This window comes from Cololabis saira, chromosome 12 (genome assembly GCF_033807715.1).
Source record: "Cololabis saira isolate AMF1-May2022 chromosome 12, fColSai1.1, whole genome shotgun sequence".
NCBI classification, from domain to species: Eukaryota; Metazoa; Chordata; class Actinopteri; order Beloniformes; family Belonidae; genus Cololabis; species Cololabis saira.
In genome coordinates this window covers 46,129,233-46,148,916 of record NC_084598.1, presented here as the reverse complement: position 1 = coordinate 46,148,916, position 19,684 = coordinate 46,129,233, and the positions used below count along the sequence as shown (strand labels likewise).

Below are 19,684 nucleotides of genomic sequence, written 5' to 3'. Positions count from 1 at the left end.
CACGACCGGGACGAAAACCGCATTGTTCCTCCTGAATCCGAGGTTCGACTATCGGCCGTAATCTCCTCTCCAGTACCCTGGCGTAGACTTTCCCGGGGAGGCTGAGAAGTGTGATCCCCCTGTAGTTGGAACACACTCTCCGGTCCCCCTTTTTAGACAGAGGGACCACCACCCCGGTTTGCCACCCCAGCGGTACTGTCCCCTTCCTCCATGCAATGTCGCAGAGGCGTGTCAACCAAGACAGCCCTACGACATCCAGAGACTTGAGGTACTCAGGGCGAATCTCATCCACCCCCGGTGCCCGGCCACCGAGGAGCTTACGAACCACCTCGGTGACCTCGGCTTGGGTGATGGATGAGCACGCCTCCGAGCCCCAACCCTCTGCTTCCTCAGTGGAAGGCATGTCAGTCGGGTTAAGGAGATCCTCAAAGTATTCCTTCCACCGTCCGACGATGTCCCCAGTCGAGGTCAACAGCTCCCCACCAGCACCATAAATGGTGCCGGCAGAGTACTGCTTCCCCCTTCTGAGGCGCCGAAAGTCCTCCTCCATGGCCTCCCCGAACTCCTCCCAGACCCGAGTTTTTGCCTCCAAGACTGCCCGAGCCGCGGCCCGCTTGGCCTGCCGGTACCTATCTACTGCGTCAGGAGTCCCACCGGCCAACATAGCCCGGTAGGACTCCTTCTTCAGTCTGACGGCATCCTGTACTTCCGGTGTCCACCACCGGGTTCTAGGATTGCCGCCACGACAGGCACCGGAGACCTTGCGTCCGCAGCTTCGAGCCGCCGCGTTGACAATGGAGGCAGAGAACATGGTCCACTCGGACTCGATGTCCCCCGCCTCCCCCGGGATCCGAGAGAAGCTCTCCCGGAGGTGGGAGTTGAAGATGTCCCTGACAGAGGGCTCGGCCAGACGTTCCCAACAGACCCTCACAATCCGTTTGGGTCTGCCCGGTCTGTCCAACCTCCTCCTCGGCCAGCACATCCAACTCACCACCAGGTGGTGATCAGTTGACAGCTCAGCCCCTCTCTTCACCCGAGTGTCCAAGACATGCGGCCGAAGGTCAGATGAAACGACAACAAAGTCGATCATTGACCTCCGGCCTAGGGTGTCCTGGTGCCACGTGCACTGATGGACACCCTTATGCCTGAACATGGTGTTCGTGATGGACAAACTGTGACTCGCACAGAAGTCCAACAACAAAACACCGCTCGGGTTCAGATCGGGGAGGCCATTCCTCCCAATCACGCCTCTCCAGGTATCACTGTCATTGCCCACGTGAGCGTTGAAGTCCCCCAGTAGAACAATGGAGTCCCCAGTTGGAGCACTATCAAGTACTCCTCCCAGGGACTCCAAGAAGGCCGGGTACTCCCCACTGCTGTTCGGCCCGTAGGCACAAACAACAGTGAGAGACCTATCCCCGACCCGAAGGCGCAGGGAAGCGACCCTCTCGTTCACCGGGGTGAACTCCAACACATGGCGGCTGAGCTGGGGGGCTATAACCAAGCCCACACCAGCCCGCCGCCTCTCACCCTGGGCAACTCCAGAGTAGTGGAGGGACCAGAACCTTTCAAGGAGCTGGTTCCAGAGTCCTGGAGGGTCCAGAACCTTTCAAGGAGCTGGGTTCCAGAGCCCAAGCTATGTGTGGAGGTGAGCCCGACTATCTCTAGCCGGTATCTCTCAACCTCACGCACAAGCTCCGGCTCCTTCCCCCCCAGCGAGGTGACATTCCATGTCCCCACTGTGAGGGTTTTGGTCCAGGGATTGGGTCGTCGAGGCCCCGCCACGACTGCTACCCAGTCCACAAAAAGGTCAAACATTTTCTAAAAAGCTCCAGGAGCCACTAGGGCGGCGCTAAAGAGCCGTGGGTTGCCGACCCCTGAACTAGGTGGACGAGTGCAAGTGAAATGTTTGTGAGCAGTGATGTTCCCACTTTCCTGCTGTACCGAGGAATTTATGTTTAGATTTATGTGTAGACTGAAGGAGTTAAAGAATGTTTTAATTATGGCCTTAACAGAGACGACACAGAGATACAAGGTTCTCCTGTTTCTGGAAACACTGGAGGAAATGTTTGTTTTTAACTCATTTGAACGGTACAAGTTAATGTTTGTATGTTTTTAACTAATTTGAACGGCACAAGGAAATGTTTGTATGTTTTTAACTCATTTGAACGGTACAAGTTAATGTTTGTATGTTTTTAACTAATTTGAATGGCACAAGGAAATGTTTGTTTTTAACTAATTTGAACGGCACAAGGAAATGTTTGTATGTTTTTAACTAATTTGGGGCGGCAGTAGCTCAGGCGGCAGTAGCTCAGGTGGTAGAGCGGGTCGTCCAATGATCGGAAGGTCGGCGGTTCGAATCCCGCTCTATCCCAGTTTGCTGTCGTAGTGTCCTTGGGCAAGACACCTTACCCACCTTGTCCCGTGTGAATGTGTATGAATGTGTATGAATGTTGGTGGTGGTCGGAGGGGCCGTTAGGCGCGATATGGCAGCCACGCTTCCGTCAGTCTGCCCCAGGGCAGCTGTGGCTACAATGTAGTTTACCACCGCCGGAGAGAATGTGTATGAATGAATAATGATTTCTGTAAAGCGCTCTGGGTGCCTAGAAGGGCGCTATATAAATCCAATCATTATTATTATTATGGGCATGCCAAGTAATGGCATGACCATATTGCAATCGTCCAGAATGGCCCAAAGGGCAATGTTGCTAGCATTTTGCTAACAAGCTAAAGTTGCAAAAGTCCCACGTCACACCAACGGGTGTACAGCATGACCCCGTTCTGATGTGGAAAAAAAAAATCCCCAAAAAATAAAACACGCCCGAAAAAATGAGGAAAAACATGAAAATGAAGGCGATATAATGGTATACAGAAAAGGTTTCCCTTTTCTTATTATTCCGCACTTTTTTTCGTCCGTTAATACGGCCCGAACCGCAACGTGCACCCATGCATGCCATACATCGTTGGATGCGTCTCCATCGTGCCTCGATGGGCATTACTTTTCTCAGTAATAGGGGTTACCGTGGCAACGCTAGTTGCCAAAAAGCAAAAAAAAAGCCGAAAATTCGGACGCTTATTGCTCGGCCGAACTTTATCGTAGAGACATCGTTCAAACTTTCAATCATTCGGCCCGATTGGCACTTACGGATCGTACAACCTCATTATGCCAATTATTACAGTTTTTGCGATATTGACCTTTCTTTTTTTTTTCCCGTTTGACTTTGGACGCTTGTTGCTAGGCAACAGATTATCGTAGAGACATCCTACAAATGTTCCCCGACTCGGCACGCTGTGGACTTCAACATATTCAAATTTCATGAAGCTGTGATTCAAGGAAATTTTATGTCAAAATCCATGCCAAATGGACCCATTCATTCGGATGGGGTTTTTTACCACGGTGAAAAAAAAACCTATCCATTAACGTAGCCTGAACCGCAACGTGCACCCATGTATGGCATACATCGTTAGATGCGTCTCCATGTTGCCTCGATGGGCATTACTTTTTTCAGTCAAAAGTGTCACCGTGGGGGGCGCTAGACGCCAAAAAGCGCACCCCATTATTAACTATTGGGAACACAGGAATGAATGCAATACAACCGTAAACACCTCAAACTGACATAGAACCACCCCGAACACAACCACTACAGCCCCAAACCAAAGCAGCAAGAGGGGTCGAATGGGCGGTAGGGCATGCCCATATCAAAATTTCCTGAAATTTTCTAGTTATTATTATTATTATAATTTGAACGGCACAAGGAAATGTTTGTATGTTTTTAACTAATTTGAACGGCACAAGGAAATGTTTGTATGTTTTTAACTAATTTGAACGGCACAAGGACATGTTTGGATGTTTTTAACTAGTTTGAACAGCACAAGTGAATCTCTTTCTCTTTGTTTTTAATGTCTGTATATTTGTATCTTGTTTTGTATTCTGGACCCAGTGTCTCCAAATAAAGGTTATATAATATTTATCTAAGAAGGATATAGACATTCATTGTTCTTTTTGCCAAAAGCATCCTGAGACATATTCCCACTTATTTTGGTCGTGTGAATTGACTTATACATTTTGGAGGGACTTCCACAAGTATATTGTTGATTCTGTCTTTTCTGATTTTCATCTTTATTTTAAGAATGTTATTTTTGGTTTTCATCATTTTAATCACAAAGATAGGCACGCTTTCTTTTTTATGAATCTGTTTTTATTTTTAGCTAAATTCCACATACACAAGTCCAAATTCATCCACAGAAAACCTGAACTCCTTGTACTAAAAAAAAGAACTTGATCAATATATAAGGACAATTTACTCATCAAAAAACACAAAAGGCACAAAAAACCATCGGTAAATTGTTCAATTTGACGACATGAAACCTACTCTCGCACATTATGTTGTTTTTGTTTTTATTTATCCTTTTAGTTTACTGTAGCAGGCGAGTGCTACGGAGCCCGACCGACAGGATAGAGAGGACACGGAGTTTAGTGCAGAACCCTTTTATTTCGCCAGAAGCAAACACCCACACGTGCACAAGCACAGCATCACTCAGCCGCTTCAGCTTAAGTCTGACCCTTACAAGGCTGGCAGGGTGGAGAGGCTGACGGGCCACACCTGGCTGCAGCTCCTCCACCTGGTGGGATTCTATCCCACCAACTGAACAGTATGTCCTTGATGGTGGCTCCCTGATTCATCGCTTGCCATGGAAGAGGGGTGACAGTTATGGTGCCATTGCACAGTCATATGCAGACTTTACGATAAAGCATTATGGTAAAGCAACTGTTGTCTTTGATGGTTATAGTGAAGGTCCTTCTATCAAAGACAATACACATCAGCGGCGCGGGCAACATGCACACCCGGTTATTAGCTTGGATGCAAATACTGAGTTTGTGGGAAGAAAGGATGACTTCCTATCCAGATCCAGTAACAAACAAGGGCTTATTCTTCTTGTCACTGAGGAACTGCAGAAGAAGGGCTGTGCTGTCATCAATGCACCAGGGGATGCAGATGTGGACATTGTCAAGGCTGCAGTCCAAGCGTCACAACATCAGCCCACAACCTTGATAGGGGAAGATACAGATTTACTTGTTCTTCTTCTCTACTATGGTGAGACGAGCAATAGAGGCCTTTATTTTCGTTAAGATAAGTCAAAAGTACCCAAGGTGTATGACATCAGCGAGATGCAAAAGGTCCTGGGTAAAGACTTGTGTTGTCAGTTGATGTTTGTTCATGCCTTCACAGGCTGTGATACAACATCACGCATTTTTGGTGTTGGGAAGAAAACTGCTTTCCAGAAACTTGTGAATGGGGAAACGACCATCCAGGCATGTGCGAATGGATTTGCACTACCAAAGCAAGCAAAAGCTGCCATAGAGGACCTTGGGAGCAAGGCGATGGCAGTCATGTTTGGTGGCAAGAATACCGATGCACTTGCATCTTTGCGCCACAATCTTCTCAGCAAGAAAATTGTGTCTGCGAAGGCATTTGTTACCCCAGAACATCTCCCTCATACAGAGTCCTCAACGAAATATCATTGCCAAAGAGTTTATTACCAGATCATGGTGTGGACTGAAATGGATAGTGATATGAATCCTGTTGATTGGGGATGGAAATTGTAGGACAATCGTTTTCTGCCAGTTATGACAAAAAAAGCTGCTGCCCCAGAGAGCCTCTTGCAGATGGTCCACTGTAATTGCACAACTGCTTGCCGTACACAACGTTGTAGTTGTAGAAGATATGGACTGCCCTGCATGCCAGCCAAGTGGAAAATTGTGAGAATCCACATAATCAAGCATTATGGGAGGAAGAGTGTGATGATGACTAATTGTTACTCCGGAGTGGAAAAAAGGAAATTAAAAAATATAAGTAAGACGGTAAAAAAAATCACAAAAAAGAAAAAAAAAACACAAAAAAACTAAAAAAGAAAAAAAACACAAAAAAACTAAATAAATAAATAAAAATAAAATAAAAAAGGGGCTAGCGGTACTGAGCCTTCACGTGGCAGCCCTGTTTAGACTAATTTCACAGTACCACGTAGTAATAATTGATTTATTCCTCATTAGTATAAAAATTAATCTCCAGAAATCACCAGAATGTGAATTGAGAGAAACCTCATTTCCCCATGCATTGTGACATCTTTTTTTATGGCATGTGGAAAAAGGAGATTATGTTTGAAATGTTTTTCTTTGTTTTTTTTTATGTCTATGTACTGCATATTTCATTACATATTCGCTTATAGTCAATTGTTTTTATACATAATTGTACTTCTATCACTTCACTATGATTTGTATATGCTTATTTTAATTCTAGGAAATCATGGGGTTAGACACCAAGATTGCTTGTCTAGGAGGAATAATGAGGGAATAATGGTATTTTTAGAGACTGGCGGTGGCCATTTTGAAAATCGGACCTTTCTAGTGGTCAGACTTTGGCAGACTTTTGATATGTTATTAAGTACACCTGATACTACAATAAACCATTGAGAAACCTTTTGTTGCAATTTTTTTGGGGTCAAACCATAACTGCACCCGCCTAGTATTTAAAGATTTAAAAAAATGCAATAATATCCACTTTAGAGGGGTTTTAAAGTTAAATAAATATATTAATATAACCTTTAAACTGTTGAAAAGTTAAATAAATATAATACAAAACCCAATGAAACCTTCGTTATTTGAGCAGGAAATGAAACAAAGTACTAACATAAATCTGTTTATTTATAAAGAGGTAAATGGAAGAGGAAATGGGTTAACGTGGAGTGTGATAAACAAATAAAACAGAGAAAAATGGAATATTATACTTGCTTAAGATATGTTTAGATATTTATGTAGTTTATATTATATGTTGAGAGGGATAGTTATAATTATGTAATAAATGTATTATGTATGTTGCATATATATATTTATAAGCATATTTATGTAGTTTATATCGTGTATATTCATATAGATTTATATAATATTTGTATTTTCTAGATATTGATATAATATTTAGGTAATATTTATATTTTCTATAAACTTGGATAATGTTGTAATAATAGGCATGTTTATGTGGTATTTATATAGACTATATTTATATGATATTGTGTAGATATAATAAAAGCAATAATGTAAATTCATAGAGTTATAAAGGGGGAGGAACCAGGAACAAGTGTAAACTTCTTCTTCTCCTTTTCCAACCTATTTGCATTTGTTACTTATTAAAGGAGCTCAAACATCGACTCCATAAAAGAACAGAATAGAATAATAAACTTTATTATCAGTGTACCTGGAACAGTGAGACTCAAAGCAGCATCACCTCTCCAGTGCAAGACAAATAAGAAACAAAAGTGCAAACAATAAGAAATATAAGAATAGAAGAGATATAAATAATATCAACAATATAAAAAACAAACTTTAAAGTTTCTCTTAATCAAAACTATTAATATCTGTGCTCATTTTAAAGTTTTCTTGTAAACTCTTATCCTTCTTGGCAGGAAATGTGATTTCTATTTTCTGTTGAAGAAATATAATTTGTAAACTTCATGTGTTTGTGAAATAAAGTTTAAAAAAAAGAACTTATGTAATTTTTTTTCATATTTTACTTATTCACTCATTTTTGTGTCATTCTTCCTACTTCTGTTAATCTTTACTGGAAATGTATATTTATATTTTGTTACATAATTTTGGAGGAATTGTCTGATGTTCTTTAAAACTTCTTCTTAATAAAACTCAGTAAATGATTCCTGTAGAAACAATTAAACTGCTGCTCCGGTTCAATTACACCCAGAAAACTTACAGAGCACCAACGTTTAACTGAATATTCATTTATGACAAAAGAGTTTGAAAAGTCAGTAACAGTTATCTGAACATATTACAATAAAACTAATTTAAAAATAAAAAAATAATGCAATAGTATAAACTGTAAACTGGGTAGAGGTGTTTTAAAGTTAAATAATTATAATAATATAACATTTAAACTAGGTAGAGGTGTTTTAAAGTTAAATAATTATAATAGAATAACATTTAAACTAGGTAGAGGTGTTTTAAAGTTAAATAATTATAATAATATAACATTTAAACTAGATAGAGGTGTTTTAAAGTTAAATAATTATAATAATACAACCTTTAAACTAGGTAGAGGTGTTTTAAAGTTAAATAATTATAATAAAATAACCTTTAAACTAGGTAGAGGTGTTTTAAAGTTAAATAATTATAATAAAAAAACATTTAAACTAGGTGGAGGTGTCTGGAAGTAAAGTAATTAAAATAAAATAGCATTTAACTGATGTAGAGATGTCTGAAGGTAAAATAATGATGATAAAATAACATTTACTTTCATTGTTGGAAAGCTGAGTTCCAGTTGTGTCTCCACTGAATGTGTTGCTGCTGAAACCGCTAAATGCCAAGCTAGGAATCTGACAGCCGGCCTCAGCCACGTTAGCCGCTAACATGCAGGGCCGGCTCCTGGGGGGGCCAGATGGTACCAGGGCCTCCAAAACTGTTTCCTAGGGGGCCAGATGGTAGCAGGGCCTCCAAAACTGTTTCCTAGGGGGCCAGATGGTACCAGGGGCCTCCAAAACTGTTTCCTGGGGGGGGGGGGGGGGGGGGGGGGCATAGATGGTACCAGGGGCCTCCAGAACTGTTTCCTAGGGGGGGCCTGTTAGGTAAGCTTGTAGGGAACAAGGTGCCTAACATGTTTACAATTACATGCATTGATAGTTCACAATCAATAAAAAGATGTGACTTATAAAAATGACTAAAAGCAGAACTAATATTTATTTTATTTTCTTCTTTTCTACCTTTGCTGCCTCATCCTGTCACAAAGTTCTGCAGGGACAACGTTCGTCCTGTCATTCCCATGAACGCTCCAGTGAGTCATAAACGTTTCCTGACGGAACAAACAAGAGTTTCTTAGAGTTGGTTTTTGATTCAGCTGAAATTATGCAAATGTTGCTGTTTCTGGATTCTGAGGAACAAAGGCAAAAGAGTTCAGATAACCCAGAATTATTTTGGAAGGTTTTTGCATAGGTTTACTTCCTTGAGGCATCGCAGGCAGCTGATACAATAGTCTTAGTTGATAGTTATAGTTGGGGGGACAAAACAATATCCAAATAAAAGTTAGTGTTGCACATGGGAAGGAAATGTGTCGTTTACTGCAGTATCGGTATCAGGGGGTCAGGAGGTCAGAGATGGATGGAGTCACATCCACACCTGGGGCCTCAGTTAGTGCCTGATACGTGACGGTTATACAAGCAGATAACAACGTATGCAGGTTAATCAGTAGGTTTATGTAAAGACGGCCAACATGAAACATTTTGCATAAAGATGCAACAATGAAGGTTTTATTAAAAAGCATGGAGGCTACTGGAACTTCCCACTGGAACCTCCCACTGGAACCTCCCACTGGAACATCCCACAAGCGTTGATGATAAAACTCTACTCTACTCTACTCTACTCTCACCGTCCAAGGAGCAGCATCACCATGGAGAAGATCTTGTTGGGTCTGTTGTTTCTCTCAGGTCAGTCATTCCTTTATTATTATCTGATGGGGTTTTAAAATTGTGTTATAATAATGGAGGTAGGCAGTACTGGAGTTGAGGGGGGGTGAGGGGGGAAATAAAAACGGTCCAAATCATCCCCCCTTTCCATCCCTTATGTCATTTCATCAATGAATGTGGTTTTACTGCTATTTCAACATTTAGAGTCATCACCAGAAAAATAACAGCAGAAAAATAACTTATTCGACAATTTTTACCTGTTTCAAGTAAATTTTCACTTGAAATAAGTAGAAAAATCTGCCAGTGGAACAAGATTTATCTTCTTATTACAAGCAAAAGAATCTTGTTCCACTGGCAGATTTTTCTACTTATTTCAAGTGAAAATCTACTTGAAACAGGTGAAAATTGTTGTTTTTTCCAGTGATGAGTCTTGTTTTAAGTGTAATGAGAGTTGAGATTGAGAATGAGAATGAGATTTTTTACTAAAATGAGACATTTTAAACTAGAAATAAGACAAATATTCTTGTTAATATTCTGAGTTTTTGTAGTGTGTGTGTGATTAACCCTGATTAAATAGACCGAGCTAATTGATGGTATCACTGCTCCAGATCCATAAACACATTTGATACAATAACACAAATGGCTCTTACATTTACTTCATTACTGAAGTTTAGTTCATAAAATCTACACGACTTTATTATATAATCATTAACTGTAACCTGTTGTGATGAATGTTTTTATGTGTCATCTTTAATGTCACTATTTGAAATGTACACATTATAATTGTGTTAACACAAGGAGCATTTCTTAAATATGGTGTGTGAAGTAAAGTAGCAGTTATATATCGGTGTGTGTTTTCATTGTCTGAATATGGTGTACATGTCTATATATATATATATATATATATATATATATATATATATATTGTAACGGGACATTTTGGTATAACATATATTTTGTCTTGTATGCTTTAAGACTAATGCAATGGTGCAATGCAATAATAATGTATTAGTTTTGCCTTTTAAGTTGAATTATTGAAATCAATTAACTTTTATACCATACTGTAATTTTCCGACCGATATATCACCGATATTAGGTCAATTGGTGATTCTAGCCCGTAGGTGTGAGCGTGAGTGTGGTTGTGAGCATGGTTTGTGTGTCTATGTGGCCCTGTGATGGACTGGTGACCTGTCCAGGGTGTTCCTGCCTCTCACCTAAAATGAGCTGGGAGGCTCCAGCAGACCCCCGTGACCCCGCAAGGGATAAAGCGGGTATAGATAATGGATGGATGGATGGATGGATGTAATTTTCCGACCTTCACCATATTTATATTTACGTGCATGAACATCTGGGCTGATGTGGACGTACATTACAGTTTTAAATGTAATGAGATTTTTTTTACTAAAATGAGACATTTTAACTAGAAACTAGAAAATGTCATGAAATTTTGATATGGGCATGCCCTACCGCCCATTCGTCCCCTCTCGCTGCTTTGGTTTGGAGCTGTAGTGGTTGTGTTCGTGGTGGTTCTATGTCAGTTTGAGGTGTTTACGGTTGTATTGCATTCATTCCTGTGCTCCCAATAGTTATTAAAGGCGTGCGCTTTTTGGCGTCTAGCGCCCCCCACGGTTACACTTTTGACTGAAAAAAGTAATGCCCATGGAGGCACGATGGAGCCGCATCTAACGATGTATGCCATGCATGGGTGCACGTTGCGGTTCAGGCTACATTTATGGATAGGTTATTGTTTCACCGTGGTAAAAAAACCCATCCGAATGAATGGGGCCATTTGGCATGGATTTTAACATAAAATTTCCTTAAATAACAGCTTCATGAAATTTGAATCTGTTGAAGTCCACAGCGTGCCGAGTCGGGGAACATTTGTACCATGTCTCTATGATAATCTGTTGCCTAGCAACAAGCGTCCAAAGTCAAACGGAAATAAAGAAAAAAAATAAAGGTCATTATCGCAAAAAGTGTAATAATTAGCATAATGAGTTTGTCTAGCGTTGCCACGGTAACGCTTTTGACTGAGAAAAGTAATGCCCATCGAGGCACGATCGAGACGCATCCAACGATGTATGCCATGCATGGGTGCACATTCCGGTCCGGGCAGCATTAACAGATTGTTTATTCACATGGTCCCCCATACAAATGCATAGGTTTTTGTTGCCATGGTAACAAGCCCCATAGGATAGAATGGGACAATTTGGCTTTAATATCTCAAAAGCTGTAAACGACAGCGTAATGAGACCTTAGTATGTTGTAGTCCACAGCAAACCGAGTCTTTTAACGTTAAATTAAAGTCTCTAAGATATCGTGTTGCCGCGCAACAATCGTCCGAAGTTCCGTTAGCATCAAAATTCGCAAAGTGGAATACCTCAAAAACCATAATAGCAAGCATGACGAGACTAAAATATGTTGCAGTACAAAGCGTCCCGGGTTTGTCAATGTTGTAATTATGTCTGTACGATAAACCGTTGCCTAGCAACAAACGTCCAAAATAAAAGGGATTTTTTTTTTAAATTGAAAGTTAAATATCGCAAAAACCGTAATAACTACAATGATGAAGTTATAGGGTCCTTTAAAGACTATCGGGCCGAGTGTTTCAAAGTTTGAACGATGTCTCTACGATAAAGTTCGGCCGAGCAATAAGCGCGGGAATTTTCGCCTTTTTTTTTGCTTTTTGGCAACTAGCGTTGCCACGGTAACCCCTATTACTGAGAAAAGTAATACCCATCGAATCACGATGGAGACGCATCCAACGATGTATGCCATGCATGGGTGCACGTTGCGGTTCGGGCCATATTAACGGACGAAAAAAGAGTGCGGAATAAGAATAATAAGAAAAGGGAAACCTTTTCTGTATACTAATATATCGCTTTCATTTTCATGTTTTTCCTCATTTCTTCGGGCGTGTTTTATTTTTTCTGGATTTTTTTTTTTCTGGATTTTTTTTTCCACATCAGAGCGGGGTCATGCTGTACACCCGCTGGTGTGACGTGGGACTTTTGCGACTTTAGCTTGTTAGCAAAATGCTAGCAACATTGCCATTTGGCCCATTCTGGACGATTGCAATATGGTCATGCCATTACTTGGCATGCCCATAATAAGACAAATATTCCTGGTAAGATTTAGAGTTTTTGCAGTGATCCATGTTACTTATCCTGTAAAGGACAGAGTCATATTGATAAGTTCAGAAAAGTGTTTTTTATTGTTGTGTTTTGATGTATTTGATGTAAGCCCAGTGGATATTTAAAGCTTACAGAAGGCTGCATTTAACTGCTGCTATGTCATTCCTGCAGTATTTCTGCAGGTGTTTTGGTCACTGCTATTATTTGTAATATATTATTTGTAATCAGCACAAATTATCTGTCCCCATATGATAAAATCCTCCACCCCCCTGATTGTTTTTTACAACTCGAGTTCTGGCGGTAGATAACAGTGTTAGTTTAAAGCGACTGTAATTAACAAAGGAGTTGATATCTTCCCTCAGAGTGCTTGGTCCTCTCCACCTGCCTCGTCCGTCGCTACCACTTCGTTGGTCAGATGTTGACTTGGACCGAAGCTCAGAAATACTGCAGAGAGAAACACACGGACCTGGCCACCATGCACAACTCTGAGGAACAGAACCAACTCATGAACACACTTTCATCTGCTGGTTCCAGCTCTGACGTCTGGATCGGTCTGAGGCATGAAGTCGACTGGAAGTGGTCTGATGGGTTCAACGGTACCGGGGCTGACTACAGGAAATGGGATAGTGGTGAACCAAACTTTTACTCATGCCGAGAGTTGTGTGTATTCATGACAAGCTATTCTTCATCATGGAGGGACGATCCTTGCCAGACAAGCGGACCCTTCATGTGTTACAAAGGTAAGACTATGGAGCAGGTTACGGTTTTAAGCTGTTTTGAACCCAACTAACCTCCTCTTTATCACTTTATCTGCAGGATCACAGCAGAATCCTGAATATGTTTATGTGAACCAGGAGATGACCTGGTCCAGCGCTCAGAGTTACTGCAGGGAGAACTTCATAGACCTGGCCATTATGAGGAACGATGCAGAGAGAGAGGCGGCCGAGACGAAACTACCTAACGGTCAATGGACTTGGATGGGCCTGTATAGAGATCCAACCTTTAACTGGTCTGATGGGAGCAGCTTCCTCTATAAAAACTGGGAGGATGCTCTTAATCCCTTGAACTCGATGAGAGTTATTTGTGGTGTTTCTTCAGGCAGCTCAGGACAATGGAAGTTTCTGTCATGTGAAACCAGATTACCGTTTGTCTGCTACAGTTATGACAGTGAGTGTTTTAGGGAGTAAACATAGAATAACATATACAATTAATGTATGAAGTGTGTACTGACATTTCTGTTTTCAGTAGAAAACCCTGTTTTATTTCTCTTCCCATTCAACACCAGGCGTGAAGAAGACGGTGGTGAAGGTGAAAGTGAAGGTGGACGGCTCTGTGGACCTGAAGGACCCGGCGGTGCAAGAACAACTCCTGAAACAGGCAAGTGTGGGACGGAAACGCTGTCATTTCTGGAAGTTTTAATGACAATTAAAGCTGCAAGCAGCAATGAACGGGCCCTCGCACTCACGGCCACCGCCCCTCATAAGCATATCAGAAATGACACCACCCACGACTTCCTATGTCAAACCATTCAAAAGTTATAGCAGAAAAAAGGGACAACCAATCAGAAGAAGGGGCGGGGCTAAGTCAGGCCAATGAAGGTCAAGGACTCCATACAGAATCTGATGACACCACCCACAACTTCCTATGTAAAACCTTTCAAAAGTTATAGCAGAAAAAAGGGACAACCAATCAGAAGAAGGGGCGGGGCTAATTAAGGCCAACGAAGCTTAAGGACTCATTACAGAGTCCCATGACACCACCCACAACTTCCTATGTCAAACCATTCAAAAGTTATGGCAGAGAAAAGTATTCTAGGGGGCGCTGTTGAGCCGTTAGGCCACGCCCATTAATGCAAACCATGAAATATCAAATTTATCGCCAAGTCTGGCTTGCATGCAAAATGTGGTGACTTTTGGAGAACTATCAAATATGGACCAATCAGATTTCAAAATGGCCGACTTCCTGTTCGGTTTCGGCCATGGCTCCAAGAGACTTTTCTTTAAGTTGTGACATGATACAGGTGTGTAGCGATTTTCGTGCATGTACGTCAAACCGTATTGTGGGGCTTGAGGCACAAAGTTTTCCGGGGGGCGCTGTTGAGCCATTTTGCCACGCCCATTAATACAAACCATGAAATATCAAATTTATCGCCAGGCCTGGCTTTGCGTACCAAATTTGGTGACTTTTTGGGCACGTTTAGGGGGGCAAAAAGGCCCTCCTTCCGTCAGAAGAAAAAGAAAAAGAAAGAAAAAAAAATTCCTACAGATACAATAGGGCCTTCGCACTGAAGGTGCTCGGGCCCTAATTAAAGCTGCAGGCAGCGATGAACGGATGAACGGGCCTCCACCCTGGTGCACGTTCAGGCTGCAGTGGAAGCTTGTATGACTAATGTAGATTCTTCAGAACTGGACATTTAGAGGATGAAACCACCCACGACTCTCTAGATCAAACCATTCAAAAGTTATGGAAAGTAGGAACTATCAAATATGGACCAATCAGATGAAGGGGGGCTCGCTTTTTGGCGTCTAGCGTCACCACAGTAATTCTTTTGAAAGAGAAAAGTAATGCTTGTTGTCACAGGATGGAGACGCACATTTTGATGTATATCACACTTGGTTCGGGCCGTATTAATTCTCGAAGGAATGGCCTAAATTGCTCCAAAATTACGCGTTTAATTCAGAATGTTCAAAATGTCAGACTTCCTGTTCGGTGTCGGCCATAGCGCCAAGAGACTTTTCTTTAAGTTGGGCCATGATACAGGTGTGTACCGATTTTCGTTCATGTACATCAAACCGTATTGTGGGGATTGAGGCACAAGTTTTCTAGGGGGCGCTGTTGAGCCATTAGGCCACGCCCATTAATGCAAACCATTAAATATCCCATTTTTCGCCAGGCCTGACTTGCATGCAAAAATTGGTGACTTTTGGGGCACGTTTAGGGGGAAAAAAGACCCTCAATTCGTTGGAAAAAAAAAGAAGTGTAACCCAGGGCTATAGAGACCACTTCAGACGGACAACGACTGAATATAAAAATACAATCTTTATTTAGAAAATCTCTGGATAAAAACACAGGTACAAAAAGCACGTTATCCCAAAATATATAATGTAACGCTAAAAGAAACAGGTTGGCACACAATCACAGCATTTATCCTAAATGCCACTGTGGTGTTATGGCTTTATGGTCCAAAACAGTGACCACTCAGGACAACCCTGTATAAGACATTGAAACAAACACCATTAATCAAAAGCGTGAGTCGATGAGCACCGCATCCCGCCCAACATGCACCACAAAGACAGTTCACCAAAGTGTTGCAACACACAGAGTCGACGAACCCCGTCTCCCCACAGCGCGATGGATGGCACAGCGCGGAGCATGAGTTCACTACAAACCACATTCAAATGACCCATTACTCATAATAAAAGTAGTAAAAGTAATACATCAACCACCATACACGAGAGAGAACTTACATCTCTATGCAGATTGTGACTGCCGTCTGTCATGCGGTATTGCGCAATATATACAGGCAGTCTGCAGCGTGGAGCCGCTGCTCAGTACATCCTCCCATTCCTGGGCCACATCCGAACGCTCTGAGGCACTTTTTCATAAAATGCAACTCTCCACTCTCTTTTATCAAGAGCAACCTGTCTGCCACCGCCTTTATGGGAAATGTTTGTCCCAGCTGGTTCACCACCACATGATTGCACACCTGGGCCAGAGACACGCCCCCCATCACCTGGCCACAGAAGAAAGAAGGATTCCTCCAGATACATTAGGGCCCGAGCACTGTCAGTGCTCGGGCCCTAATTAAACAACCACCGTAGGTTGAGTTTGTGTTTGAAAGTGTGTCCTGTTTGTTTCTCCAGCTCCAGGACAAGCTGAAGAAGGACGGAGTGGACGGAGTCACCCTGAAGTGGAAAAAGCAGAAGGATGGAGAAGTTTTCCACAAGGAGGACGAGTTGTGAGATAGAAACCCAGATCCAGTGATGAGTGACGGAGGTTTAGTGTAGTTGGAGATAGAAACCCAGATCCAGTGATGAGTGACGGAGGTTTAGTGTAGTTGGAGATAGAAACCCAGATCCAGTGATGAGTGACGGAGGTTTAGTGTAGTTGGAGATAGAAACCCAGATCCAGTGATGAGTGACGGAGGTTTAGTGTAGTTGGAGATAGAAACCCAGATCCAGTGATGAGTGACGGAGGTTTAGTGTAGTTGGAGATAGAAACCCAGATCCAGTGATGAGTGACGGAGGTTTAGTGTAGTTGGAGATAGAAACCCAGATCCAGTGATGAGTGACGGAGGTTTAGTGTAGTTGGAGATAGAAACCCAGATCTGTCATGAGTGACGGAGGTTTAGGCCCAATCCCAATACTCCCCCTACTTTCTACCACTGGTCCTAAAAAAGAAGGGACAGTATTCACCTGCTATTTCCTTCTTGTTCCGTTCTCCCGAACACACGGTCAAAAACCTTTTTGCCTCCACAGCCGCCTGCACTGCAAAAACTCTAAATCTTACCAGGAATATTTGTCTTATTTCTAGTTAAAATGTCTCATTTTTAGTCAGAAAATCTCATTACCAAAAAAATTACTTATTTGACAATTTTCACCTGTTTCAAGTAAATTTTCACTTGAAATAAGTAGAAAAATCTGCCAGTGGGACAAGATTTATCTTCTCATTACAAGCAAAAACATCTTGCTCCACCGACAGATTTTTCTACCATTCCATTGCTCCCTCAAGGAGCAAGCGCTCCAAGCCACCCTCTGAACTGTGGATGAATGACTCTGTCCGTGCTCTCAGACGCTCGTGTAGGCGTGCTGAGAGAAGATGGAAGAAGGACAAGTTGCATGTTTCTTTTGGGATCCTGAAGGACTGTTTATTGGAGTATCAGAGAGCTATCAAAGCTGCTAAAACTGGTTACATTCGCAACCTTGTCTCCAATAATATCGATAAGCCCAAAGTTCTGTTTAGAGCTCTTGATTCTCTTGTTAACCCTCGTGATACTGCCCCCATTGTACCCACGGCTGCTCTCTGTGATGACTTTTTAAATTTTTTTGTTGACAAAATCTCCTCTCTTCGGGCTGTACCATCCCTAACAGCTCCTGACCCTTCTGCTCCTCCTACATGCTTAGCTGTCTTTGATCAGTTTGAGCCCATATCACTGTCCTCACTGTCTGATGTTGTTCGTGAGCTACGGCCCACTAACTGCCTCTCGGACAGTATTCCCTCTCGCCTTTTTAAAGAGGTTTTTTCTTCACTTGGTTCTTTTATTCTTTTCTTGATTCATGCCTGTTTTAGCTCAGAGTGTTTTCCAGCTCCTTTTAAACATGCTATTGTACAGCCACTAATCAAAAAGCCAAATCTGGACCCCTCCGTTCTTTCTAACTTCAGGCCCATCTCCAAACTGCCCTTTTTGTCTAAAGTGTTGGAGAAAGTCATTTTTATTCAGTTAAACTCATTTTTAGAAAAGAATGATATTTATGAGAAGTTTCAGTCTGGTTTTAAAACTCGTCATAGCACTGAAACTGCTCTTTTAAGAGTGTTCAACGATCTGGTTTTAACTGTTGATTCTGGTTGTGCTGCTATTCTGGTGACCTTAGATTTGACCGCTGCCTTTGATACCGTTGATCATAGGACCTTGTTGTCACGCTTGGAGAACTCTGTGGGTATCAAAGGTGCGGCTCTCATGCTGCTTCAGTCATACTTGACTGACAGGTCTTTTTCTGTCCACTTGGGTGATTTCTCCTCCAGTGTGGCCCCTCTTACTTGTGGGGTGCCCCAAGGCTCCATTTTAGGCCCATTATTATTTTCTTTATATATGCTCCCTCTGGGCTCTGTTCTCCGAAAGCATGACATTTCTTTTCATTGTTTTGCTGATGATGTCCAAATCTACCTTCCTTTAAAGTTAAAGTGCAAGGACTCTCTGCAGCCTCTACTAGCTTGCCTGAAAGACATTAAGGTTTGGATGGCACAAAATTTCTTGAATCTAAATGAAAACAAAACTGAGGTTATTGTGTTTGGGCATCCGGCTGTTTTTAACGACTCTGTTGATGCTCTGGGCCCCCTTGGTTCCAAAATGAATTCTTTTATTAAAAGCCTTGGTGTCATTTTTGATAGTGATTTTAAATTCGATAGACAGATTGGGTCTGTAGTTAAAGGTTCTTTCTTTCAGCTAAGGCTCCTGGCCAAAGTAAAGCCCTACTTATCTCCTAAAGACTTGGAGAGGGTCATTCACGCTTTTATTTCATCACGGCTAGACTATTGCAACTCCTTGTACGTGGGCTTAGACCAGCGTTCTGTGCGACGCCTGCAGCTGGTGCAGAATGCTGCTGCACAACTCCTGACTGGAACTAGAAAGCGTGACCACATTACCCCGGTTCTGGCCTCCCTGCACTGGCTTCCTGTTCATTACAGAATTGATTTTAAGATTCTGCTGCTTGTTTTTAAATCACTGAATGGCTTGGCTCCCCAATACCTTAATGAACTTCTCCACTTTCACACACCAGCCAGAGCTCTGAGGTCGTCAACTCAGTTACTTTTAGACGTCCCGAAATCTAGGCTCAAAACTAGAGGTGACCGAGCTTTTGCAGTGGCCGGCCCTAAGCTGTGGAATAGTTTGCCACTAAATGTCAGATCTGCCCAGACCCTAGGGGTTTTTAAGTCTTCTTTGAAAACTTATTTATTTTCTTTGGCTTTTAGTGTGTGACAACTTAGTTCCCCACATCTGTGTGAAGTGATTGTTTTTTATTGTATTTTATTACTATTTTATTGATCATTTTAGTATGTTAGTGATTTTATTGTTTCTACACTGGGTACTGTGTTTTTCTTTTGGTATTGTTTTATTCTCTTGTATGCTGTACAGCACTTTGGTCGACCTCGGTCGTTTTTAAATGTGCTTTATAAATAAAATTGACATTGACATTGACATAAGTGAAAATCTACTTGAAACAGGTGGAAATTGTTGTTTTTTCCAGTGATGAGTCTTATTTTAAGTGTAATGAGATTTTTTTTACTAAAATGAGACATTTGAACTAGAAATAAGACAAATATTCTTGTTAAGATTCAGAGTTTTTGCAGTGTGTGTGTGTGTGTGTGTG

The 19,684-nt window shown here is 41.9% G+C and overlaps 1 protein-coding gene across 2 annotated transcripts; it reads left to right on the top strand.

The window, feature by feature from the left end:
* Nucleotides 1-9,414: 9,414 nt before the first annotated feature.
* On the top strand, nt 9,415-17,004 carry LOC133457556 (secretory phospholipase A2 receptor-like). Of its 2 annotated transcripts, none has more exons than XR_009783868.1 (6): nt 9,415-9,483; nt 12,959-13,336; nt 13,413-13,763; nt 13,882-13,973; nt 16,460-16,642; nt 16,942-16,969. XR_009783868.1 is itself a non-coding variant. In XM_061736932.1 (6 exons), exons 1-5 carry the CDS (start codon nt 9,447-9,449, stop codon nt 16,556-16,558), a joined length of 957 nt encoding a protein of 318 aa, XP_061592916.1. In that variant the 5' UTR covers nt 9,415-9,446; the 3' UTR covers nt 16,559-16,592; nt 16,942-17,004. The 2 variants fall into 2 exon arrangements, 1 of the variants encoding a protein (XP_061592916.1); XM_061736932.1 differs by having other exon boundaries at nt 16,460-16,592; nt 16,942-17,004.
* The last annotated feature ends 2,680 nt before the right edge of the window (nt 17,005-19,684 follow it).

Coding starts and splice junctions, on each gene's coding strand:
- LOC133457556 (XM_061736932.1), top strand. CDS start 9,447: ATGGAGAAGATCTTGTTGGGTCTGTTGTTTCTCTCAG. Junction 9,484..12,958: donor GGGTCTGTTGTTTCTCTCAG/GTCAGTCATTCC, acceptor ATCTTCCCTCAG/AGTGCTTGGTCCTCTCCACC. Junction 13,337..13,412: donor ACCCTTCATGTGTTACAAAG/GTAAGACTATGG, acceptor CTTTATCTGCAG/GATCACAGCAGAATCCTGAA.